Source organism: Narcine bancroftii, chromosome 6 (assembly GCF_036971445.1).
Source record: "Narcine bancroftii isolate sNarBan1 chromosome 6, sNarBan1.hap1, whole genome shotgun sequence".
In the NCBI taxonomy this organism is placed as follows: domain Eukaryota; kingdom Metazoa; phylum Chordata; class Chondrichthyes; order Torpediniformes; family Narcinidae; genus Narcine; species Narcine bancroftii.
This window is the reverse complement of record NC_091474.1, coordinates 14,961,820-14,988,348: the sequence shown is the minus strand read 5'-3', so window position 1 is coordinate 14,988,348 and position 26,529 is coordinate 14,961,820. Positions and strand designations below refer to the sequence as shown.

Here is a 26,529-nt window from a genome sequence, read left to right as displayed (position 1 = left end):
CCCCCCCCCAGCTATATATTTTAATTCTTTTTTTCACTATATTGCTGATCTAAGAATACTGGAGAGGGCGCAAGGTCTTAATGACAGTATCATCCCTTGCAAGACCAGCGAGCAGAGAACCCCGGTGGAAACGTGTGAGCACCGAGCGGATTCTGGAAATCCTCCAGAAATGTATTCATCGCCCACTCGGTTGCTTTGACGGTGCACTTGCACTGCAAATATTAACTCAACATCCTCCTTTAAAATGCATTTGATACCAAAGCTGATTGTCCTCCGATGGCACAAGTCCAACCCGAGGAGACGACCCTCGGGGTCACACAAAGGAGACACACAACCCGACAGCACACCCCGGTCCTGGTGGGCAGTTCATCCCATCATCATTGAGAATCTCTGCTGGTTGCTGTGAGCAGTTCCCTGGGTCCTGCAGCAATCTCGCCACCCTCTTGTCAAGATTTAGATCAATTTTTGGAAAGCACAGCTCACAGCATAAAAGCAACGAGGAGCGGATTTTTTTAATGTATATATAGAGGCTGCGGCATGTCGTGCACGTCAAATGTTATTTAATAACAGTTGCGACTGCTGTGATTGCGTGGAAGTTATGACAGAGCTGGGGGCCGTCGGTGTGTGTCATGTTGCTGCAGTTCCACAGCAAGTTGTGATTGCAGTTGACGTCAGTGGCAGGTCGTTTCCGGGGTGAGCTGTCAGAGAGTTGTCAGGAGTGGTGTGGAGGCGCCCATCAGCCCTGCAAACAGGGTCAGGCAGCAGGTAGAGAGAGAGCTTTGTTGAACTGCGCCACGCTGTCCTCGTATTAGAGAGAGAGAGAGAGAGAGAGAGAGAGAGAGAGAGGGGGGGTGGGAGGGGAAAAAGGCCAGTAGCTCTGCACACACAACACACAAAACGTGCTCAGTCTCTCCCCCCCCCCCCCACCACCGCCCACCTTTGGACTTTTACATGAAGCTGCAACTCGGTCGTGCGGCAGTAACACTACAAACAAAAAGTGGGACGAGATGAAAGCTCCAAAGAAAGGTAGGTGACCTTGGTGGAGGGACACTGTCAGAACAATGGGAGGGAGGGCGAGAGCTGCCTGCTCTGGGATTGTATTTTCTCTCTCTCTCTTTCCCGCCAGCGCGATTTTGGTGGAGAATGATGGCTTTATTTTGATTTGAGAGTATTTCCTTGCAGAGGGGGGGGGGGGGTTAAAATCCCATTCGTGGGAGAGAGAGTGGCCCTGAATGCGGCTTCTCTCCCCAGATGCCTTGCTCGCAGGAAAGAGGAAAGCATGGCACCGCGAGCAAAGCGTTAAAAGTCGGCGTGCTCGCTCTCCCTTTGTTGTTCCAGACCACGCGTCCCACAGCCGAGTTCATCCTGCGTGAGGACGCCTGAAAACTCAAAGGGAAGAGGGGGAGGGGGAGACCGATGGAGTGAGTTTCTGGACACGAGGTTTTAAATTGTCCATCTTCCCGCACTTCATTGCAACCCCCCCCCCTCCAAAAAAAAGGATCCCCCCCCCCCCTTCATCAAGGGTGAGTTTATTTTAAGTTGCAGAACTTCTTCCAGGGAGTGTTGATCTGACAGATGGGGGTGATTTTGAACTGGGAATACCCTGGCAAGTTCCTGTTTCACTGCAACAAAAGCGACAGTGTTCAGCTGCATGTTAATGGCGGCAAAGTTTCTTCCTAAGTTTTTTTTTTATATTGTGTGGTTTTAATTTTTCCATTTTACCTTCTTTTCTCTCTCTTGAGAGTTTTAACGGGATTTCTGGGTGAGATTTATCGGCAAGGTTTTCCTCTTTGTGCCTGTGAATGTATTTTCTGTATAAACAGTGCGGAGTGGTGGGGGGGGGGGTTGTTCCACTTCACTGCTTTGCAAATTCCAGCCGCTCCCACCCACCCAGTCTTTTTCAAAAGGGTTTTGTGTTGTCGTTTCTGCGCCTGGTAACTAACGCTGTTTGCCTCCGTGTCCGCCTGCGAGCAGCCTTCGCCGGTGGGCAGAAGAGAGCGGGGGACCTGGCCATGTCAGACAGCGACACGGGAGAGGATGACGGCGGCTTGGCTTCGGACATGGCCAGCTCCAAAAAGAGGAAGCGCCACGTGATTTTCTCCAAGGAGTCGGTGAAGATCCTGCGCGACTGGCTGTACGAACACCGGCTCAACGCCTACCCATCGGAGCAGGAGAAGCTGAGCTTATCCGGCCAGGCGAACCTCACCGTGCTGCAGGTAGGCACCCCCTCCGTTTCTGCTTCAGCGCCCCCCTCCCCCACCCATTGACCTGGGGGGTGCTGGAGACACGAGGGGTGAAGGAAGATGGGGGTGGTGGGGGTAAAGAGAGAGACATTACATACAGCCTGTATGTAACTCTACACCTCCCGCAGAATCCCAGGGACAGACTGTCTGTCAAGGCTGACGTGGAACAGCGGAGACACTTGTTTTCAAGGAATGAAGGAGAGACAAAGACCTGGGGGGGGAGCTGGGGGGGGGGTGTGGTGGGGGCTGGGGGGGGGGGTGGTGGGGGCTGGGGGGGGGGCTGGGGGGGGGTTGGGGGGGGTTGGTGGGGGCTGGGGGGGGGGGGGGACAAGCCCAAGTGTTGAGACTAGCGGTGATATTTCATGCATATCTCAGGCAGGAAACATCAATGTATTCACCCAATAGCGCGAAATAAAAGGACTGGGGAAAACTCAGCAGATCAAGCTGTGGTCGTTTAGAGAGCCAAGATGCCCAGCCAACGTGGATCCCTTTATCAAGGTCTGAGCAAAATGTAGGCAGGCGCCCAACCATTTCTTTTTTCCCCTTGATTGCGGTCCTGGTTAGAGGAAAGTTGAATATTAAAATTACAACTTCCTTGAAATGATGATCTCGTAGCTCTGAGAGAGTTGTAACTTGAATACAGAGCTGTGAAGGGGATTCCTTGATGAGCGTTGGTTATTTGACCTGCTGAGTTTCTCCAGCGTTATCTTCAAGCTCTGAAGACTTTCATGTTTGAACCAGTGCAATTTTTAAAAAGAAAACCCACTCCTTTACAAAGGTGGTGAACATCAAGCAGGGTAAATGAGCACATTTTAAACAAAGTGCAAAGGGATCCAGGCTGTCAAGGGCTCAGTGGCAGCAGGTTCGACGCCCTGCTGTCTGATCCTGTGTTCCAAAGGACATATTGGCTCGTTGGGGTGGGGGGGGCAGTTAAATATTTCTGTCGAGGCAGCTTGGGAGAGAGGAACACAAGCTGCAGCCTGCTTGATTGCCCGCAGGAATGGGGAACTTTCTGTGGGCCATTGTCTGTTATTTTTCCACCTTCTGGAGTTTCACAAGCAGGACGAGCCTCGCTGCGTATCCCAGCCTGTTCGCCCGGCTGTCGCATTCTTGGCTTGTTCTGGGTGACTCGTTGCCTCGGGTTTTCCCGTCTCCCATGGTGTGTCCCATCGGTGCAGCCTTGAGTAAAAGTGGAACCAGTCGGACCCTACTTTCAAAGTTGACTGTGGCATGGCCATCGTCTGCAATTTCTTGCCATCAATCTCAGTTTTTTTTTCATGTCTTTAAAGTTTATGGAGAGCTGTGATTGAAGCTTTTATTGGAGGTTTTATTGCAATCAAAAGCAGTAAAATAGATATTCAAGCTGAATTTTTGAAGGCAGTTCATAACCAATCGACTTGAAAGCTTGGGATAAAGTCAAGAATCTCACACACTCACAATGTCTCTGACAGTCACTGTGCAGCAGTCAAAATATTAACTCAGTTGACATGCCCGTGTTGGCCTGGAACGTTGTTACGAAAGCCATTTCCTGTCAATGGTTGTAATGTTGCCTGCAAAGCCGTCTGTCTTCGAGGAGTCGAGAAGAAAAGCTGTTAGTGGTGTTGTTTACTCCAAGTCTGAGTTGTCTGGAAAACTAATTGAATTTTAAGGCACACATAAAAAGGTGCTTTCAAACCCCATTTGGAAATGTAATATTTTGTGGCCTGATAATTTCATTGGTGCATCCCTGAGAGAGGGAGCCTTGAACATGCATTACCCTAACATTTAATTTAATTGTGAGGTTGGAGCTTAAAGGGTGGATTCAGCAGTATTCCTTTTGTTCACTTTTTTAAAAAAAAGTTTATTCCTGTGGAAGCATTTAAAAGGACTTGCATGTAATTCTTGTTGTTTGCCTGGTGGAAGTAGATTCTAGGAACCAGACCAAATACAAATCTAGCAATCGAACAGCTGACTCTAAGAAAGAGGGTTGTGAGCAGCAGATGTTGGGTTGGGATATCTAGTATTTCCTGGTCATTAATAAAGAGCAAAGCCTTTGCTTTCAGGGTCTATTCACCACATGTTCTGGTTGCAAAGGGATCCATTTCCACCAAACCTAACTTTTTATTGGATACTTCACCAAAGTCTGTAGATAGATACCTGCATGCACAGTAAATATCAAGTACCAATTTGATTTAAAATAGTAAACTGTGACTTTTATAGCGTTGAAAAGCTATAGTTTGACCTTTAAACCACAGTGTATATTAGCCTCTAGTAATATTGCCAGTTGTACAGATAATGCTGTCGGAAGTAAAAACACAATTCTGGAGAAACTCAGCAGGTCAAACTGTAACAAAGATAAAGATACAAAACCAGTGTTTCGGGCTTGAGCCCTTCATCAAGGAATGGACAAAATGTTGGCAAATGTCTGTCTGCATTTTGTCATAACCCGATGAAGGGCTCAAGCTCAAAACATTGGTTATGTAGTTTTATTTATATAAAGAATACTGTTTGACCTGCTGAGCTTCTCCATCATTGTGTTTTTATTTCAATCACGGTGTCTGCAGACTTTCGTGTTTTACTCCTGCCAGAAGTCTGTATTGTTAATCCCCAACATATTTTTCATTTACTTGCACTATAATTGCATTTGAATCTCAAAAGTTTGCAATAAATTAGTTCTTTTTTAAAATTTTTCACACTGTGAACCATATCAATCAAAATACATACAAACATTTCCCTCTTAAATATACACAGTGGCATTTTCTCCCCCTTTTCCCCCCCCATACCTTCCCTCCCCCCTCGAAGTCCATTTAACGTTCACCATATACAATACAATAAAACCATGAAACAATGTTATCACACAATCAAAGTAAACAAGAAAATTGTGTCATCTACTTTTGCACACTGGATCAAGTCATTTTGTCTTATTATTTTATCATTTTAGGGGGTGGAGGTCCGAGGCAAGCCCTCTGTTATGTTCTATGTACAGTTCCCAAATTTCTTCAAATAATGTGACTTTATTTTTTAAATTATATGTTATTTTTTTTCCAATGGAATACATTTATTCATTTCCATGTACCATTGCTGTACTCTCAGGCTCTCTTCTGATTTCCAAGTTGACATTATACAAAAAGTTTGGAATAAATTAGTTCTTGAAGTAAGATAGATCATTAGATGTTGGGGAAATTGAAACATATGGGTTAGGTAACAACTCAGCCATGACATCATTGAATGTTGGAACAGGGACAAGGAAATAAATGGCCAACTCATGCTTCTTGTGACTGGTGCAGACAAGCAGTTAAAGTATATTAGGGGAAATAACTTTTGGCTGAAACCACTTCAGACGTTGGACTTAATGAGCATCGGATATAAGGAGGGGGGAAAAAAAAGCATAGCTGCCATGTTTTGACCTTGATTATCTCATCCTTCATCAGCAGAATGAGCTGTGGGTTTATAAGCAGCGATTAAATGTTAGAAACCACCCTCGTCCATTTGGCTTGTCCACAGTGCATGGACAGTGGCAGCCCAGTTAGCATAGCAGTTAGTGCATCTCTACTACAGCGCCAGCAATCCAGATTCCAACCACATTCTCCCTGTGACCTGCATGGACTTCCTTCAGGTGCTCCAGTTTCCTCCCACCCTCCAAAAACGTACAGGATTTGTAGGTTAATTGGTGTATTTGGGCTAGGGGGCCACTAAATCAAGTTCAAAATTAAAATGGACAGGCAAGATTTAAACACAGCTACTACACCTTGACTGTCAGTCTTCAGGCATATTATTGACAAATCCAGAGGCATGTTGCAGGACAGCTGATGGCTCTCATTTAAGGTAATAATTATTTAACCAAAATGATCACTGGCACACCCAGCACAGTTATTACCAGCTTGTACCTCCATCAAGCCAGCCTGGCTTCTGGGGCTGTCTTAGCGGTGTTTATACGGTCTCCTGATGACTTGGTGGTTTCCCTTGGTCCTGCTTTTCTCCTGCAGCTAAAGACATGCAGATTGGTTGGTGAACTGGTTGCTGTAAATTGCCCCACGTGAGGACAAGTGGTAGATTTCCAGGATTGGGAGAGAACAGATGGGAGCCCGGGGAAAACAGACTACATGGAGAACCAGTGTGGGAATGGGTCTGTGAACTGAATTCAATTGGATGGTGTGAAATTCATTCCCTCTGGGTCATCAGATGTTTAGGGATATTGTTAGTGTATCAGACAATATAAATTTGTATTGGCAAAGTGACATGGACTTGTGTTATTTTAGAAGTTGATCAAGATGTTATCTTTCAGATCAGAGAATGTTTCATTTGTATACCACCATTTTGTACAAAAACATATCAAATTGCTTGGGTGGGAATGTTCTCAAATGACCAGAAATGAAGGTACTCTGATCTTGGTGGGTGGTTGGATATCTTGGAGGTGAAAGAGTGCGCGGGGATGAATTTGAAAATGTAGAGCAAGAAATTTTAAGACTGAGATACAAGTGGAAAGGTGCAACAGACGTGAACACTAATGTGAGGACATTAGTACATTGCACAGTTTGTGCATTAAACAAAGAACATGGGAAATGAGAGCAGGGGTGGGTCACCCAAACCTTTTGTTGTTCTATTGTTCATCAAGATCATGGCTGACAGACTACCTTAATACCATCTTCCATTTCTGAGGAAGAATTTCTATCCACCACTTTTTAATGCTGTTACTGAGGAGGAATTGGACAAGAAGTTGGGAAGGGCAAAGAATTAAATCTTTATGGGCTCCAGAGGAACTGCAGATATCTACCTTGCTGGTGACTGAGTAGATACATTGGAATCGGGCATTGTTATTCTCCCAGAATAGGGTGACGTAGTGAAGTGTGTCAGTGAGGATGAGGACTTTGAGTTTGCCAGAGTTATGGAGGAATCATTTTGTTAAATACAGCCTCCCATCTGCCAACTCAAGTGGATGTAAATGACCCCTGGGATCCATTCAGACAACAGCACGGTGTCCCATCAAGTTTGCAATGGAACAATAAAGTCTGCAGACACTGTGATTGCGTTCATTGGTATTTGTGGGAATCCATTGCACACATTTCCAAATGGTGCAGTGAAAGGTATGACATCAATGTATCTGTATTTTCTAGCCCATGTCTCCAAGTAAACCGTTTCACAGCTGCCTTAACAGAAAATGTTAAACTGGAAGTGATTTGTTCCTATTTTTTTAAAATGCCAATGTAAATTGGTTTTTATTTTCTAAACATGCTTCCTGTCCATTGTTCCTGAGCTGTTGAGCCACCTTATCTCTTTGTGATGATGATCCCTTCCCCCAATCCTCCACTCCAGTGGTGATAATTTACAACTTGTTTTGGCTTCATTGTTTGTACACTCTCCAATACTCAGAGACCACTTAAATTACAAGTAAAAAATCAGAACCACGTAAATAGTGACCAGTGATCATAAAAAGGTTAATTTAAGAGAGGGGGGTGGGTGTAGGAGAGAGTAATTACTAGTTCCCAAAGGGAAGTGCTAATATGTGGCCTGTGCCATACCGAGCTTCCAATGCATGGTCATATTAGGTTTAACAATGCAATGCAGTCTGTTGGAAAATCTTGCATTTGAATGCAGGGCTCAGAACCTGTTTTTTTTAATGTTCTGGTTTCTCCATTTACACTTGGATTTTATAACAGCATTTATGGACCATATTTAAATAAGAATTTTGATTTAAGGTGTTTTTTTTTACTTTGAAGGTTTTGGGTGAGGTATAACTTTAATCTGGAAAAAGAGGCCTGGTCATTCTAAAATGTTCTCAATACAAATGCAAAGAAATACATTTTGGAGAGGGGCGGGTGACGGTGTTTGATGTAGTAAAATGTTTTATCTTTGAATGTGTATTATTGGTTTGGTTCTGGTGAGCTGTTTTGTATCAGGGAGCATGTGAAATTGTGGGGCAGTGATGAAGTTGACCAGAGTGGTCGGTTTAGCTCACCATCTGCGCACTCAAGTCAGCAAGCTCACAATGTAGTAAAACATGAAATCTGGAGATGCAGAATTAAAGTCACAATGCTGGAGAAACTCAGCAGGTCATGCAGCATCCTATTTGCCAACCTTATTTGGGTTCAATTCCCCACATTCCCATCAGCTCGATCCATACTGTAGACTCTCAGGACATTTTACTGTGGCCAAGCCCACAAGTCTTTGGGATCCGGGAGGAAACCACAGCGCCCAGAAGAAACCCAGTCACAGGAAGAACATGCATACTCTGCCCCAACAGTGCCAGAGGTCAGGATTGAACCTGGGCTGCAGTGAATTTGAGGCAATGGCTCCATGGACTCTTGAAATGAAAAGCAGCACAGTTAGCGCAACGTGTTTACCGTGCCACTGGCCCAGGTTTGAATCTAGCGCAGCCTATAAGGAGTTTGTACATTCTGCTTGTGTCTGCGTGGAGTTTCCTCCCACAATTCAAAACGGGGGTCGTAGGTTAATCGGGCTGCAATTTAGTAGCACAGGCTCATGGGCCGGAAAGGCCTGTTACTGTGCTCTGTCTAAATTTTTAAAAATTAATGTTTCAAAGTGTCAGCAGCAGGTGATGAGTCGACTGTCGACACCCTGCACAACTTGTTTAAAAATGACGACCACTGGATTGCTAGTTTTGAGGAAGTTTATATCGGTGAAAGGTTGCGGTTTCTTCTCTACGATTTGATCATCTATCACATAAGAGAGCAGTTTTGTTCAAGGGAAAGCGGGGCTGCAACTCAAAGGAACTTCAAAGAACCTCCGTCATTATAAGAAATACGATTGCAGGATCTCTGTGGGGAGCCTGTGCTGTTGTCCAGATGGGTCGATTCTTTTGACGTGTACTGCTATGTGCACACACACATTCACACTGGAGCCTGTAATGCCTCTGCATTCCTGCGTTAGATTATTTCAGGCAAAGTGTAGGCTGCTGGGAAGTAGACATCAGAAAATGAATTTACATCCTGTTTATCCAGCAGTTTCATTCTAACATAATCCATGCATGGGATCCTCATTTCTGTTGAAATGTGCTTGATTTTGGTCAATGCCACACAGGCAGATTTTTATTAAATGTGTGCCTAATATATTGCCGTTGAAAGACAGAGCAAAGTACAGGCCCTCAGTTCAAGCCCTCCATTCCAACAGATAAGATGTGATTACAGACCTTCCAATGATTTAGGATTGTGTGTCGATTGAACTCGTCTGCGTGTACCAAATGGTAGCTAGCACTCGAATCGCGAGCTAATGCAGTATTCGTGCTGTTACTAACTGAAGTTGATTCATGTTCGTGAAGCATTTAAGATACAAAAGTACTTCATTTTGTTTCTGAACACTCATCATGGGAAGTATTTTCTGGAAGGATAGAACAGATATCCTCCAAGTTAACATGGATTCTGAGGGCAGGGTCCTCCAGAATACAGAATCCGAATTTATTGTCGTGAACGTATCACAAAATTTGTGGGAGTTTTGCATAATTGTAGCAGGGCTTTGTACATGTATGAAATTTTGTGATCTGTTCTAACTTGGTGAAACAGTTAGTTTCTCCAGTTCTCAACAACACAAATGGCCACCATTAATTTAGCCAAATATTCTGAACCACTTCACAGGAGCATTACCAGGACAGAATTTGACATTTTGAGTCACAACGGGAGAACATGGAACAATACCTCATCTTCCATCTGGGCACAATCCAACCAGATGGCATTAACATCAACTTTTTCGGTTTCCATTTAACCCCACCCCGGTCACCTTTTTTCCTCTCTGTCATTATCTCTCTTTCCATAGATCAAAATTAACTCCTCTTATCCTATCCAATTAATCCTCCCACCCCCCACCCCCCCCCCCCCCCCCCCCCCCCCCCATCTCACCCAGCCAAACCAGTCTTCAGTCTTTATTCTGATGCTCTCCTGTTCTTTGCTTCTTCCTTGAAGAAGGGCTCAGGCCCAAAACATTGATAATACTTTAACTCCTGTGGATGCTGAGACACCAGCCGAGTTCCTCCAGCATTTCTATAAGTGTTTACTACAATCACAGCGTCTGCAGACTTGTGTGATCCATTCTGTGGGCAAATATGTAACTACCTACCTCTCTTGACTGTCGTGAATTGTTTATTGTCATGTGCTCCGAGATATAGTGCAATCCTCTCTGACTGTCGTGAATTGTTTATTGTCATGTGCTCCGAGATATAGTGCAAAACATAGTTAAGTGTGCTATCCAGGCATCTTGCAACAAGTCGCCACAGGCGGATGCCATTTTGCATCCACACATACACACAATTTAATTCCCAGAAAATCATAAGATTAAAAGGGGTGGGGTGGGGTCTTTAGGAAGGGATGTGGTTCACGATATGGTGTTGGCTGCATTCTGGCCATCAAAAGTCAATTCCAATGAAACCAGACAATGGCAAAAGAGTGCTATATAACCAGTCACTCGTGTGCTGGTGCTTGGGCCGAGCTACATTAGAGTTCTGGAGGCACTGGGTTATGAAGCGATTTGAAAATCAGATTGAACATTTTAAAATGTGACGTTGCCTCATTAGTGACCTTGGAACCCACTGAACAGGAGTGCAGACAAGTTGCTGAGATTGCCTTTTGACAGTCTGGGTCCTGCACTGTAATCAGTTTGGCAGGAATCCAGAAGCACAGCATTGACACTTTATTTAGTATTACCCATTTGTAAATTCCCTGTCAGTGCTGTTGTTGAAGTCCCTGTTTCTGCATTTAACCTAAAAATCTAAAAGTATCAACACCCCCCCCCCATGACACGCATACTTGCTCGTGTATTCATTCACCTGCTTGATATGTTTTTGTACATTTTTAATTATGATTTTGTTGCATTTATCAAATTCTCCAAACTAGCTGGAGACAAAGGTGCTGCAAACAAATCTGAAGTAATTCCTAGTTTGCATGCCTCCCATCTCCATCCACCAGTACTGCACAGACTTCCCACCACTGTTTTTTTAAACAACTAGCAATTTCACATGAAAATGGAGCAGCACAGGCTGGAAATGGGTTCAGAGAGAGAGTCAGAAACAGTAGGATGAAGCAACTTTCTGGCTCAGATCCACATAATAGTGGGAGAGCAGTTGGTCAGTCCTGCAAATAGTTTATTTCTGCAACTAGCTTGTTTCAAAGCTTTTTTTTGGTAACTTGACAATTGTGTTTTGGCGAATGGGTGAGCTCTTGCAGATCTATTTTTGCAGATAAGCCTGCAGCCCAGAGACAAATGTTTAAATCTGCTTTTACACGGGGGGTGGGGGGGGCACACCACATTAGCGTGGGTGGCAAAAAAGCTTGCCACAAGCTGGTGGTTGTGTGGAACTGCTTTTGTAAGCACTCTTCCCAAGCTGAACGCAGCCCCAGCTTGATCTCCCTGGTCTTGCTGCCAGCAGCAGGCCTCGTGCGGAGGTCTGACAGTGACGAGCTTAGCAAAAGACTGCTATTTTAAAAGTTGCATCTTCGTTGAAAGCCAGAGTGTTTTGGGGAAAATATGACAAGACTGTTGGTTGTAGAAATCAGGCGGCTGAAGGGAGTGTGCGGTGATGGGAGTAAAGATCTGGGAGTTAGAAACAAAAATAGAAAACACTGCAATCACTCCTCAGAGAGACAGTTTGCATTTCGGGCACAGTCCTTTGTCAACACAAGGGCAAATCAGGTTGCGTGCTATAGGAGCACAGAAGGATCACATGATCTATTCCTGAAGTGCAGTGTTACTAGTAGTGTCAAAAAAAATAGTACTCAATGTACATGACAACAAATAAAGAAATGTAAGTAAATTGTACAATACAGAGAGAAAAAAAAATCAATAAAATATAAAAGTAGGAGTCCCTGATTGAGTTTGTTCTTGGGGAGTCAGATGGTGGAGGGGTGAACCTGGTGGTGCAGGTCCTGGTGGCACCTTTCTTGATGTTAGGTAACAGTGAGAGCAGAGCGTGTGTTTGGTTGTGTGGATCCTTGAGAACGCTGCTGCTCTCCGACGGCAGCAGTCCCTGTAGATGTTCTCTATGGTGGGGAGGGTTTTGCCTGTAATATACTGGGTTTTGCCCACTGCCTTTTATAGGGCTTTACGCTCGGGGGGTATTAGTGTCCCCCTAACAATGCATTAACTACCCAGTTAATCCCAATGCCTTGCTCCTACCTCAGCACAACATATTTTCCCCCTCCAAGCATTTCTCCAATTCCCTTTTGAATGTTTAAATTTAAATCAACAAACATTCTACCCCCCCCCCCCCCCACCCCATTCTTCACTGGCTGAGTATTTCGGCATCTCCTGTTTTATGAGCGAACAAGGAACAGCTGGAGGAAGTCGAAAGGTCAGGCAGACTTCGGGTCAGGGCCCCTTTCAGAGATTAAAGGAGGTGATATTGTGTATATGAATGAGGAAAGAAGCTGGGGAGGGGCTATGGTGAAAGGGTATTGGTCAGGAGGTGGAGACAGAAATAGAGCAGAGACTATTGCGGGGATGGGGTGAATTAGAGAGAAAATGGAGAACAGCAAAGGTAATGAGGAGGATATGGGGGTTACCTAAAGCTAGAAAATTTTATGTTCATGCTACAAGCTTTAAGGCTGTCCATGGAGAATTTGATGTGTTGTTCTTCGCGTTAACATTTAGCCTCTCCTTGACTATGCACAAGATGGGGATATCAGTGTGGGAAAGGAATTAAATGGTTGGCCACAGGAAGTTCAAGCTTTGACCCACAGAGTATAGGTGCTTGACAAACATTTGGTCTCTCTGATGTAGAAGAGGTCACACTGGGTACACAGAATTCAGTAGATTCACCTGCAGGGTCCGTCTCAGTGGCCTGATTGGACGTGAGAAGTTGGGGAGGGGGCGTGAAAGAGTGGGATGGGGCTGGGCAGATAATTAATGCACTCTCTGCTATTACAGTGGGAAGTGCGGACCAGGGAGTCTCAAGACTGATCTTGTGGAAGGAGGTGGGAATCGTGATGTCCTGCGTGGAGGAGAGGAACAAGTTTGGCACTTTCTGCTATGCCAATCCTGAACAATGTTCCCTCTAACTTTTAGTCGTCAGTGGGCGCAAAAACACTTGTGCAATTTTTGTTTTCCCCTGCGTCAAAAGTATGTGCGCACTGAATGCTTGTGCAAACGTAAACTTCAAAATTGTTTCAAGATCATTTAGGCACAGCCTCCCTCTCATGGCTAAACTATATTGGCATGTTTTAATATAATCCAAGTATGATAGCCAAGAGATTATTTTCTATAACTATTAATTACTACATTTTAGGTAACTTACCTTGTGCGCGCACATTAATTTCCTTTGCACACTGGCTGCAGAACGTGAGTGAGCGTGCACAGAGCTTGGAGGGAACAGTGGGCCTCAATGGATCTGCTTTGTGTTTGCAAATACAAAAGGTTGCCAGGTTCCAATTTACAAAAATTACAAAACACACCTGTCTTTCGACCTTCCCAAGTTTGTCTTTGAATTTAGTCATACAGCACGGTATCAGGCCCTCCCATGCCATCCACAATGGTCTTATCCTTCCGTTTTGGTGGCTGTGGAAACTCGTTGGCGTGTGCTTGTGGGGATTGTCCCCCGTATGTATTCTCTTTCTCAGTCAAGTCAAGCCAGAGTTGAGCAGGCGGTTTATTTTTTTTTTAACAAATACTAAGACTTGACCATAGTGTGTCTGGCTTGCAATCTAATAATTTTTTAAAAATCTGATTTCTCCCTATCAAACTTTAATTTAGTAAGTCTGGTTAAAGTGAGAGTAATTGGTTGAATGAGTTAAGCAATACTTTCCTGCCTCTGGTTTCATGTCTGTTTACAGACAGATGGGATGAAACTTAGCCACTTCAGTTGATTGCAGAGTGTGGAGTGAATCTTAATTTGTTTTCTAACGGGCGGTGACTCGGAACATAACCGTCTCGCACTTGGAAAGATTGCAGCATTACAAGCAATGGAAGAGAGAAACAAAACGCCGATCCTTCGTACACCAACGATTGAAAGAGAAGCCGTAGCTTTCCTGAACCAGGGCTGGAATTTCCTTCTTTCACTTTTATTCCAACTTCTGCCATTTTGTTTTGACACCCCTTAAATCAGCCTCTTTCACCCATCAACATTTCTCACCCTCCCTTTTGGCTGGGTGTCAGTTCATGTGCAAACTTCTCAAAGGACTTCGATGTCTTACGACACCGAACACTTCATGTATGTAGATTGTTGGAATGCAATTGACGTGTTGAGTGGGAAAAGGAAGAATATTTGTCTATTCACAACTGCTGGACCTGCCCTGAGAATGCCTGATGTAATCAAATGCAAAGGAACAGATCCTCTGACACAACCATCTGATCAATAAGCTTTCTTCTTCACAAAGAACACTTTAAGTACAGGACATCAGGGCTGTGTGGGGGAGGGGAAGTGGAGTGACTTCATTTCTATTGAAACCTTGGATTTTTTTTTTGTTCTCTTTTATTGGTGAGTCTGTCCCAGAGTATAAACACTGCTTTTTCAACAGAGAAAGTACTGTCTTCAAACGCCAAGGCCTACCAAACACAGATGTGGTGTTAAATTTCCCTCTAATTCCATCTCTGCCGAAATGAATATCTGCTAATTATGTCTTCTGGAGATGAAAGTGAGGGGAACACCCTCCAACAACTTCTTGAAGAGAATGTGTGGAAAAAAAACATTCAAATAGCAGTCTGTTTGATGGCTAAATTTCAAAGCTGCATGACTATTCATTATAGTAGACTTTATTTCTAAAGTAGCTATGATTGTGAGTGGACAATAAAAGTTTCTTTAGCCTTTCCATTTGATGCATTTAAATCTAAGCATGCTCAATGTGTAGACATGGATGGATAAATAACTGACAAAATGCCTGGAGCAAGATGTTGCAAGAAAGTTTTTTTCCCCTTGCAGAGTTTCATCAAAGAGGTGGATTTTTTGGGGCTGGATTTTCCTTTTTGATTGACAACCATCACATGAGTTCAGTCAACAAAAAAAGCCCCCGCTAAATTTACTTTTACATTTCAGTTGGGTTCCAAGAGTTGATTTCCACTGCTTCTGCTGTTAAATCAATTTTTTTGGTTGTCCCACAGCCTTGGGGACCAGAGTCTGCTGTGGAAAACTGGTTCAGCAGTACTGGAGGGGTGGGGGTTTAAAAAGTAAAACGTGAAAGTCTGCTGTGACAATGGTCGAAGTAAAAACACAATGCTAGAGAAACTCAGCTGGTCAAACAGTGTCCTTCTTTATAGCAAAGGTACCTTGAAGGGCTCAAGCCTGAAATGTTGGTAATGGATTTTTATCTTTGCTTTATCAAGGACACTGTTTGACCAGCTGAGTTGGTGTTTTTACAAGTACTAGAAAATGGTCCTTAGAAACTAAATGAAAGGGAACAACATCAATGGATCCCAAGAAGTCAGTATTGCCCCCCTCCCCCACCTTCTTCCAGTCCCAAGTGTGTGTATTACAGTAAATTTCCCCTCCTCAGAAATGCCGTTAACCAAAATGATCCAGTAACCAAACATTTTTTGCGGCGCTGACGTCATGTCAGGTGGTACTTCAACTTGTGACTTGACCATGTTGGGCTCTGACGCTGTTGCCCCTATTTTGATAGCAGCAGAGCTCTCGTGTATTTGTACAAAGATATCATTGCAAATGGCAAAAAAGGTCTGTAGGTTAACACTATGATATGTCAGTGAAAAGGGGGAGGCATTTTGTAATCAGAGATTGAGTTATGTTTTGATATGTATTAAACATTATTTCATGCTCAAAAAGCCTGCTGGTGTTGTTTAACCACTGACACGAGTATTCTGATCCTACTGAGCCTTTGTTCCCATAACCCAAAAAAAACCCCAATAACCGAAAACCGTCTGGTTTCAAGCCTTTCTGATATTGGGAAACTTAGTGTTTTAAAAAAAATTCACCATGGCTTCCAAGTTTCAAGTGTAATTTCTTCTAACATGTGCAATGTGCTTTGTTTGTATTTTCAACATTAAATGCTCAGACCTACAGCAGTCATAGCAATGGGGTTGGACATTACAAAATGGTGAAAGACTGGTGAATATTCAAGCAAAATCCTTTCAAAAGATTAGTGACACTGGTCACTTTCCGGGGGAGGGGGGAAATCGAGCAGCAGGAAGGATTCCTTTTGGTAAATTATTTTGAAACTGCAAATTGTGCGAGGCCACGTCCTTGAACTGCGTGACCACAAGTCTGTAGTTCTGAGCTGTGTGTTGCCTGCCTGCAATATTTAGACCCTGGTCTTTCAGTCAGTTGTGACCTTATCTTTCCTTCTCTAATTGTGCCAGAGATTTCTTGCATCTGCCTACTCCAGTCTTTGCCACCCTCTTCTCCCCACCCCCCTCCCCCCCACCCCAACAACTGAGTAGGCTTTGTGTAACACATTAAGTTGCTAAGTCCGCATTTTAAGGGCCATAATGGCAATTCCTTCAGCACTGGTTTCAAGTTACACAAACCTGATCAGTGTGTAGTATGCACTCACGTGGTCTGGGAGAGGCAAACTGCTTTCACATCACTGCCTGTTTACAAGGGCTTTGTCTAGGTTACAGCAAACAGAAGGATTCGGCAGGAAAGATGTGGGCTTTCCCAGATCAAAATTGAAGGTAAAGTTTCAAAGAAAAAAAATGCTTCAAAATATCTGCATCCTTAAACCTTCCAACTCCATTGTGAATGGAGATTTTTAATCTCAGTAATCCTACGTAAAACATGCTGACACAGAGTTGTTCTGATCAACTCCATCAGCAAATAAAGCTGTGACAACTAATAAGGAGTGCTGCACTCGCCACAGTGAACCAGCAGAGAATACAAATCAGAAGGGCATGGGAGGGATGCAGAGAATCCTATTGATCTAAAGGGGACAAATGAGGCAACTGATTCTGGGGCAAAGAAAATGACTGTTGGAAGAACTCGGTGGATCCAGCCAGGGCTGGATTAACATAGTAGGAAAAGCAGCATATGTTATGGACCCCGCGTTTAAGTACTATGGATTGTGAGAGACATTTTTGTTCTTTGTGTAGCAGCTATGCAATACCACAAATGATCATCTGTGTTAATAACCTCGATTAAAGGTGATAATTGGCTAAATTTGTGCAGCCTGCACCAGCTTGGCAGTACAACACATCCACAGCCTGTGTTAACAACCCTGATACAGCACTACTCCGACATCTGATTGGGCCGCCTCGGCAGCTGATGGCGACTGTTCAATGCGGGAGCGATGGCCATCTTCGTTACCCATAATCCCCCACGCAGCTGGAACCGCTCTGCCAGCGCCAGGGAAATGCAGAGCGGTTCCAAATGCATGGGGGAATTATGGGTAACAAAAATGGCCACTGAGGCAGCCGCTGCCATAAGTTTTAACAATGTCTATGTTTTAATTGGGTGTGGGGGTGCAATTTTAACACTTGGTTTAGGTGTGGTGTCCCCTAGATCTTCTTTGGCTTGGCTTCGCGGACAAAGATTTACGGAGGGGGTAAATGTCCACGTCAGCTGCAGGCTCGTTTGTGGCTGACAAGTCCGATGGGGGACAGGCAGACACGGTTGCAGTGGAAAATTGGTTGGTTGGTGTTGGGTTTTTCCTCCTTTGCCTTTTGTCAGTGAGGTGGGCTCTGCGGTCTTCTTCAAAGGAGGTTGCTGCCCGCCGAACTGTGAGGCGCCAAGATGCATGGTTGAGGCGATATCAGCCCACTGGCAGTGGTCAATGTGGCAGGCACCAAGAGATTTCTTTAGGCAGTCCTTGTACCTCTGCTTTGGTGCACCTCTGTCACGGGGGCCAGTGGAGAGCTCACCATATAACACGATCTTGGGAAGGTGATGGTCCTCCATTCTGGAGACGTGACACACCCAGCGCAGCTGGATCTTCAGCAGCGTGGACTCTATGCTGTCGGCCTCTGCCATCTCGAGTACTTCGATGTTAGAGATGAAGGCGCTCCAATGAATGTTGAGGATGGAGCGGAGACAACGCTGGTGGAAGCGTTCTAGGAGCCGTAGGTGATGCCGGTAGAGGACCCATGATTCAGAGCCGAACAGGAGTGTGGGTATGACAACGGCTCTGTATACGCTTATCTTTGTGAGGTTTTTCAGTTGGTTGTTTTTCCAGACTCTTTTCTGTAGTCTTCAAAAGGCACTATTTGCCTTGGCGTGTCTGTTGTCTATCTCGTTGTCGATCCTTGCATCTGATGAAATGGTGCAGCCGAGATAGGTAAACTGGTTGACCGTTTTGAGTTTTGTGTGCCCGATGGAGATGTGGGGGGGCTGGTAGTCATGGTGGGGAGCTGGCTGATGGAGGACCTCCGTTTTCTTCAGGCTGACTTCCAGGCCAAACATTTTGGCAGTTTCCGCAAAACAGGACGTCAAGCGCTGAAGAGCTGGCTCTGAATGGGCAACTAAAGCGGCATCGTCTGCAAAGAGTAGTTCACGGACAAGTTTCTCTTGTGTCTTGGTGTGAGCTTGCAGGCGCCTCAGATTGAAGAGACTGCTATCCGTGCGGTACTGGATGTAAACAGCGTCTTCATTGTTGAGGTCTTTCATGGCTTGGTGCAGTATCATGCTGAAGAAGATTGATAAGAGGGTTGGTGCGAGAACACAGCCTTGCTTCACGCCATTGTTAATGGAGAAGGGTTCAGAGAGCTCTTTGCTGTATCTGACCCGACCTTGTTGGTTTTCGTGCAGTTGGATAACCATGTTGAGGAACTTTGGGGGGCATCCAATGCGCTCTAGTATTTGCCAAAGCCCTTTCCTGCTCACGGTGTCGAAGGCTTTGGTGAGGTCAACAAAGGTGATGTAGAGTCCTTTGTTTTGTTCTCTGCACTTTTCTTGGAGCTGTCTGAGGGCAAAGACCATGTCAGTAGTTCCTCTACGCCACTGGTAATCAACAGTGATCTGAGAAAGTTAGCATCATTTTGTTAAGTATAATCAAGACTATTTGAAACTTGCTAAAACTGACATGTGGGTTCAGCATCAGAAACTCTCGGGTGGGGGAGGGACGCTGCAGTTACACTTGCCCCTCACCGTTCATGCGCTAACTGGCACAATTTAGGGCCCCTTTAAAATAAATGCTACAGGACTCGCAGTACCCTAATCCGGCAACAACTGTAGAAGATAAAAGGCTGGTTAACGTTTTAGCGTGCAATACTGTATCAGGATTTTTAAAACTGCACTCCCTTGAACTTGAATACAGCGGATCTATGCACAGCAAGCAATTAGAAACTCAATGGAGTAAAACGTGAAAGTCTGCAGACATTGTGACTGAAGTAAAAGCAAAGCTGGAGAAACCCAGCAGGTCATACACTATACTTTTTATATCAAAGATAAAGATATATAGCCAACATTTCAGGCTTGAGGCAAATGTTGGCAGGCACTTGAATATTTTCAGTTCGTGCGCAATGTGTCTGCATCATTAAAATGTAGTCATACAGCACAGAAACAGGCCCTTTTGGCCCACGAGCCTGGGCTGCCCAATTTACACCCGTCTAACCTACAACCCCCAGAACGTTTTAAACTGAGGGAAGAAACCAGAGCCCCCAGCGAAAAACCACGCAGACAGGGGGAGAATGTAACCCTGGTTCCAGTCGCTGGTGCTGTAACAGCATTGCCAACTGTGCCACCTAAAGGCGCCAGTGGATTTAATTTTTCATTTGCATATTAATGCATTTACTACTGAGCTCAGAAATCGTAACTTTAGATTGTGTTTTCATTAGAGGAGAATTATGATTAAAGTTACAACTTTAAATTACTGCTTAGATTATGATATCGCAATGTGACATCAGCTCTGAGATATTCAGTTGTAACTTGAATACAGTAGGTAGACACCTGCCTATATTTTATCCATACCTTGCCGAAGGGCTCAAGCCTGAAACGTTGGTTCTGTATCACTTTCTTTGCTGTTTGACCTGCTGAGTTTCTCCAAATTTGTATTTTTTGAATCTCACTGGGTCTTCTGTCATGAAACCAAAAAGCTGCAAAGCAGTAAGTGAAGCTTTTGAATCGGAAGCGCTGGGGCAGAAAAGTGTATGTTTCTGACTGTTCAGACGATATTTTTGTGAAAATAAATCCTGAGCATTGTCCTGCTAGATTCGGTGACAGAGGATTATCTGACATTTCCACATGACAAATCTAAAGTTGCAGGAAACCCCCAAGAGACTGCAGATGCTGGAATCTTGAGCAAAATAAAAATCGATCTGCGTGGAGGAACTCTCGATGAAGGGTTCAGACCCGAAACAAAGACCATTCTTTTTCTTCCACTGATGCTGGTCGACCCGCTGAGTTCTTCCAGTAGATTTCTTTTTGTTATTAAGTTTTGCATTTGTATTTTTAAAAAAAAATCACAGCAGTAAACAGTACGCTAATTAACTTTGTCTTTGCTTTCAAACACAAGGTTTCCAACTGGTTCATCAACGCAAGGAGGAGACTTTTGCCCGATATGCTACTGAAAGATGGCAAAGACCCCCATCAATTCACCATTTCTCGGAAGAGCAAGTCCTCTGAGCTGACGCCGTCACGAAGAGCAGGTGGACCAAACCTACTGGAGAATTCTGGTGCAGCCGCCACCTCCACTCTCTTACCTACTGCCTCCGTTAGGCCTTCTGTCATTTGTCACGCAACAACCTCGATGGTCAAGGACATGCCTTTACTCTTCTGCCCAGACTCTGGAAACAACAGTAAGAAAACCTCAAAACTAACCGACCAAAAGTTAGTTCAACCTCTGTTCAACACTGATAACCCCACCGCCTTGATGTGCACAGGTTCGACAAGTCCAAACAATGGACTGTTCAACACACCTCCACCCACTCCACCAGAGCTCCACCAGGACTTCAGTGGATTTCAGTTGCTGGTGGATGTAGCACTGCAGCAAGCTGCTGAACTGGAATCTCAGAAACAGAATATCAAGGTGTCATCTTAAACACATAGGCAGAGAACATTGGTAAATGGGAGTAGAAATGTAGATATCGGAGAAATCAAGGCAATTGGTTCTAGTCTGTGGATGGGCATTGATGTGTTGCTTAATGGTTGTAAAATCCATTTTGGACAAATAACTATTAGAATGCATTTCTCCTGATTGGAGAGCTTAAAATCTGCCCAATTGAATTAAATTTCTCATGGGTGAACGGTTGATTGTAGACCCCCGGAATTGAAGGGTTGCAATAATTATTTCCATTAGTATTCTCAGAGCCTCCTTTGTAGCTTTGCACTCTGCAGCCTGTAGATTCTGGGATTTCAACATAGTAAAGCATTATTAGTATTCTGTATCTTTGACTGCAGATATAAACGAGCTGTAGTTGTACTTCAAGGAACAGCAGTTTACCCAAATCTTAGATGTTTCGCATTGGTTGACCAATGTGGTCACTGTTCAGGTTTTAAGATTTGGGATAAAGCTTCCCCCCCCTCAGAACACAGCGGTCATTAATGCAGATGTAGTGAGTATAGAACGAAAGGGGCAGCACTGAGCTGACCCACTGTTAAGTGGATCACAAGGACTGGAAATTCTGTGGCACGTAATTAAATCCTCCACACGTGCACAACGTGTCTGAATCATTAAGACACCAGTAGAATATTTTTTCATTTGTATATAATGGATCTTTACTACTGAGCTCAGAAATTGTAACTTTAAATTGTGGTTCTGTTAGAGGAAAATTGTAAGATTGAAATTACAACTTCCTTTAAATTACTGCTTAGATGATAATATAGCAATGTGACATTAGCTCTGAGATATTCATTTGTAACTTTTGAATACAGAACTGTTAAAGTAAACATTTCTTTGTTAGTTCTTTGTGAATGTAGTTATCTTTTGATTTTTTTTTCTTTATGTAGTCCATTGTTAAAGGTGATGTGAGACTCTTTATAACAATTGTCCAAAAATCATCTACATTGTAGTCTGGGATTCAAATAAATTAATTTTTCAGATTCTAAAATGTCACACACCATAGTTACAAAATAAATTGTATTGTGAAAAAGTCTTATATTATAAAAAAACTAGTGATTTTAATATCCAAGTCACTCAACTATGACCCTTACAGACCAAAATACTACAAGTCTCCAGTGTGTGGCAGTGGTTCATAATAAATTTGGAATTTTTTTTTCACAAACAAACTGCATGGAAAAGCCTTTTGCTGCAAATCTTTGCTTCATACACCAGTCCTCCCCTGTAAATTATATACAGGCCTAAACTGTATAGACTGTGGTTTTACAAAGTAGCTTTACATAAATGCTATTTGTGTCAGAAACTTTGGAAAAATTTTGTTCAGTGTTAATGCAAAAAAAGAGGCTTTGCAGACCATGTAGATAAGGTGAGATAATGCAAATGTGCCTTATGATGGTGGTGTGTTTTTGTTATTTGAAGGGACCACCCAACTTGTCTAGTTTTCACTTTCAATCTGTGCAATATTTAAAGGAGTTCTTTCACTCCATTCTTTGTCTTACAGGAACATTGATCACATCTGTGAATTTTTTTTAAATACCACTCTAATAAAGATTTGACATTTGACCATTGTGCTTTGTAATCATTGGTGAAAAACTTCATATTTTAACATGCTCTGTAATTTCTTGAACTACAAACACAGATTTATGAGATGCGGAATTCGAGCTGCTGCCACCAGACCTGTTTAGTGAATGGGTGGCGCTCCATAGCATTTAAAAAAAAAACTTTTGAGGTGTCCCTTTAATGCTTCTTCCCCACCGATCACTAAACACACACAATAAGATTTCTGGCACAAGAATGGCAGACTTTCCAAATTCATGCTGGAAGCTACATGATCAAAATGACCCATTTTAGAATGGGTTCTTCTTGGCAATTAGCTTCAGTGAGTCAGGAGAGTGGATCTACAGCCTACCTTCTCAGCTACTCCCATTAAGAACAGACAATACCAGTGATGGCAACAGTATAAAAAAAGCAGTAATATTTCCCAATTCTACAGCAACCATCAGCAAAAAGTGAAAAATGTTTTTCTTGTATACATGTTGTGCAGTGAGGGAAAATTTGAGATTTTTGTTCTGCTGTTCAAGTAGATTCAGTATGACAACCTTTCCACTTCATAGAAATCCAGCAACTAAAATATCCACAAAATAGCAATGGAAAATTTATTCCTGCTATTGTGAACTGAAATTTTACAGAAGACATGATTTCAGAAAATCCATCTTACTCACACTTTTAAAGCATTAAAAAATCTTTGAGGACACTGATCAAAAAAGGGGTCAACAGAGCAGATGATTATTGGGCGCAATTCTTTTGGAAACATGCCATTATTGGGGAATACTTACATAATTTATCACCAATATTTAACTAGAGTACTGCAGAATTTAAGGTGATGACATATTTTAGGCAAATTTTTCTTGCTCATATTTTATGTCTATGTCAACTTGGTCAAATAAGATGTGAATTATAACAAAGCTCTGTTATAACACTGCAGCACTGAGTAGAAAAACAAAACACTCGATCTCAATTATTAAAGCCAAAAATTGAAACATTGAAGTACCACATTTGGAGCACTGCACAGTTTTGTGCACCTTATTTGAGAAAAGGCATTGGAGAGGGTTCAGAGAAGATTTACTAAAATGATACCAGGGAAAAAAGGGTTAGTTTACGAGGGATGATTGACGGCTTCTGGAATGGACTCGATTTGCACAGGATGAGAGGGAAACCTCAGAGGCATTTTGAATGCAGAAAGGCCTGGACAGAGTAGATGTGACAAAGATGTTTCCCATAGTAGGGGATTCAAGGACAAGATTCAGGATAAAAGGGCATCAATTTAAAACAGACAGAAAATTTTCTTTAATCAGAGGGTCGTGAATCTGGAACTTTGCCACAGGTGGCTGTGGAAGTGAGGTTGTTGGGTGTATTTACTGCAGAAATTGACAGGTATTTAATCAACCAGGGCATCAAGGGTTACAGAGAGAAAGCCATGGAGTGGGGTTGAGTGGGAAGATGGATCAGCTCGTGATTGGAATGGCGGAGCAGACTTGAGAGACCAATGGGCCAACTTCTGCTCCTTTATCTTGTGATTCCGGTGCTTTTGGAGTCCTATTAAGCAATAAATTTTAAAAAAAATTCAAAGGAATGAGCCAGTGGTTAGTGACAGGGAAGGAGGTAACAAAAGTGAACCCAAGACTATTGTAAATCACAAGCATTTCACGTTTCAGTCTTTTGCACATCAGGCTTTTATTATAATGTGATTATAGAAGTGTTTTATCATAATCTTTCTCTCCTCCTCCCACCATTCCAGCAGCTGAAATATGATTATCTGGATTCCTGCTGCAGCTGTCACTTAGCTAATGCGTACACTTGATGGAGCAAGAGACAGTGTGTCGGTAGGCTCAAGCTAATCTAGGAGTGATGTAATAGCAGCAGCTAGCATTTAAATCATAGGACAGATGTTTATATTTTTTAATCCTATTGCAGGAAGTAATGACTGAGGCAACAAATTTCTTTAGAGAGTTTCAAAATGAGACCAAGCTGAAGAAAAAGATTCCAGAACCTATCATTAAGCCTGCCTCATTGGACCTGATTAAAGAGGTGATTTCATGACCATTTTATAGACTGATGAATAAAGAACAGGTACAAGACCTGAATCACCCAGGGTCTTCTGATCAACAAACATTAATTCCTGCAAAATTACAAATGAGACACTACATCATATTCAGGAAATCACAATTAGTGAGTGGTGGAGCAATTTTCAATTGAACTTTTCCTGCAGTTGAACCCAAGGACAAATCCTTCAGTGCTGTTGCAAAACTTCACCTCATATGAATTTAATGCATATGATTCCTTGTCTGCTAATTTACTTTCTCCCCACCAACATTCCTTTGTCAAAGTAGATGGTTTTCAGGCAAGGCTGTCTGATTTTTCAGCCGAGCCTTCCAAAATGCAAATCAACCATGAAAGGGCAATTATTCAAATCACGCAAGCTGTTACCACACTCGATGGATGAGAAATTGCAAGCTTATTTCCCATATCATTCCATTTAAGGAAAGTTCACACATCATTCCATTCATTATTCCACAGAAAGTCATGTTTTGGGAAATGAGTTTAAGATCACATCTTGAGTATTGTCCCAAAGCACGTCGTGGCTAACGGAATAGGAACATAGGAAGTAGGGACAGGAGTAGGCCAAAAATGGCCCATCGAGCCTGCTCCGCCATTCAATACGATCATGGCTGATCTGATTTATGACCTAACTCCACCTACCTGCCTTCTCCCCAAATCCCCTAATTCCTCTATCATGTAAAAATTTATCTAACTGAATTTTAAATATGTTTAATGAAGCAGCCTCAACTACTTCCCTGGTTAGAGAATTCCAAACATTCACTACTCTCTGGGAAAAACTATTTTTCCTCATCTCTCTCCTAAATCTACTCCCCTGAATCTTGAGACTGTGTGCTCTTGTTTTAGTTTCCCTGGCCAGCTCAAAAAACCTTCCTACATCTATCCTATCCATACCCTTCATAATCCTATATGTTTCTATAAGATCTCCTCTCATTCTTCTGAACTCGAGAGAATACAATCCTAGACGATTTAATCTTTCGTCACAAGTCAACCCCTTCATCCCAGGGATCAACCTAGTAAACCTCTTCTGAACCGTCTCCAAAGTCAGTAAATCCTTCCTCAAATATGGAGACCACAACTGGACACAGTACTCCAGGTGCGGTCTCACCAGTACCTTATACAGTTGCAACATTACCTCCCTACTCCTGAATTCAATTCCTCTAGCGATGAAGGCCAACATTCCATTTGCCTTCTTAATAACCTGCTGCGCCTGCAACCTAACTTTTTGCGATTCATGCACAAGCACTCCCAAGTCCCTCTGCACAACAGCATGCTGTAGTTTCTCACCCTTTAAATAATATTCAGCTCTTTTATTTTTCTTGCCAAAGTGGATCACCTCACACTTACTAACATTGTACTCCATCTACCAGACCTTTGCCCACTCATCCAGCTTAACTATATCCCTCTGCAGACTCTCCACATCCTCATTACATTTTGCTCTTCCACTCAATTTGGTGTCATCCGCAAACTTAGCTACACTACATTTTGTCCCCTCCTCCAAGTTATCAATGTAAATGATGAACAGTTGTGGGCCTAACACTGACCCCTGCGGCACCCCACTTACCACTCTCTGCCAACCTGAAAAACTCCCATTTATCCCGACTCTCTGCCTCCTGTCAGACAACCAATTTTCAATCCAGGCCAATAGACTTCCCCGGACTCCACTTTCCTGTAACTTACTGATAAGCCTCTTGTGCGGCACCTTATCAAACGCTTTCTGGAAATCCAAATATACAACATCAACCTGTTCGCCTCTATCTACCGCACCCATTATATCCTCAAAGAATCCTAACAAGTTTGTCAAAACAAGATCT

At 43.2% G+C, this 26,529-nt stretch overlaps 1 protein-coding gene across 4 annotated transcripts; it reads left to right on the top strand.

Moving 5' to 3' along the window:
• Nucleotides 1-676: 676 nt before the first annotated feature.
• Nucleotides 677-22,660, top strand: LOC138735742 (homeobox protein TGIF2-like). Of its 4 annotated transcripts, none has more exons than XM_069884091.1 (3): nt 677-765; nt 1,975-2,216; nt 20,555-22,660. In XM_069884091.1, exons 2-3 carry the CDS (start codon nt 2,013-2,015, stop codon nt 21,077-21,079), a joined length of 729 nt encoding a protein of 242 aa, XP_069740192.1. In that variant the 5' UTR covers nt 677-765; nt 1,975-2,012; the 3' UTR covers nt 21,080-22,660. The 4 variants fall into 4 exon arrangements, with proteins under 4 accessions (XP_069740192.1, XP_069740191.1, XP_069740193.1 ...); XM_069884090.1 differs by having other exon boundaries at nt 677-1,026; XM_069884092.1 differs by lacking the exon at nt 677-765 and adding an exon at nt 1,209-1,523.
• The last annotated feature ends 3,869 nt before the right edge of the window (nt 22,661-26,529 follow it).

Excerpts from the sequence above, each read along its gene's own strand:
- LOC138735742 (XM_069884090.1), top strand. Across the intron at positions 2,217-20,554 it reads CGAACCTCACCGTGCTGCAG|GTTTCCAACTGGTTCATCAA; the intron begins GTAGGCACCCCC and ends TTCAAACACAAG.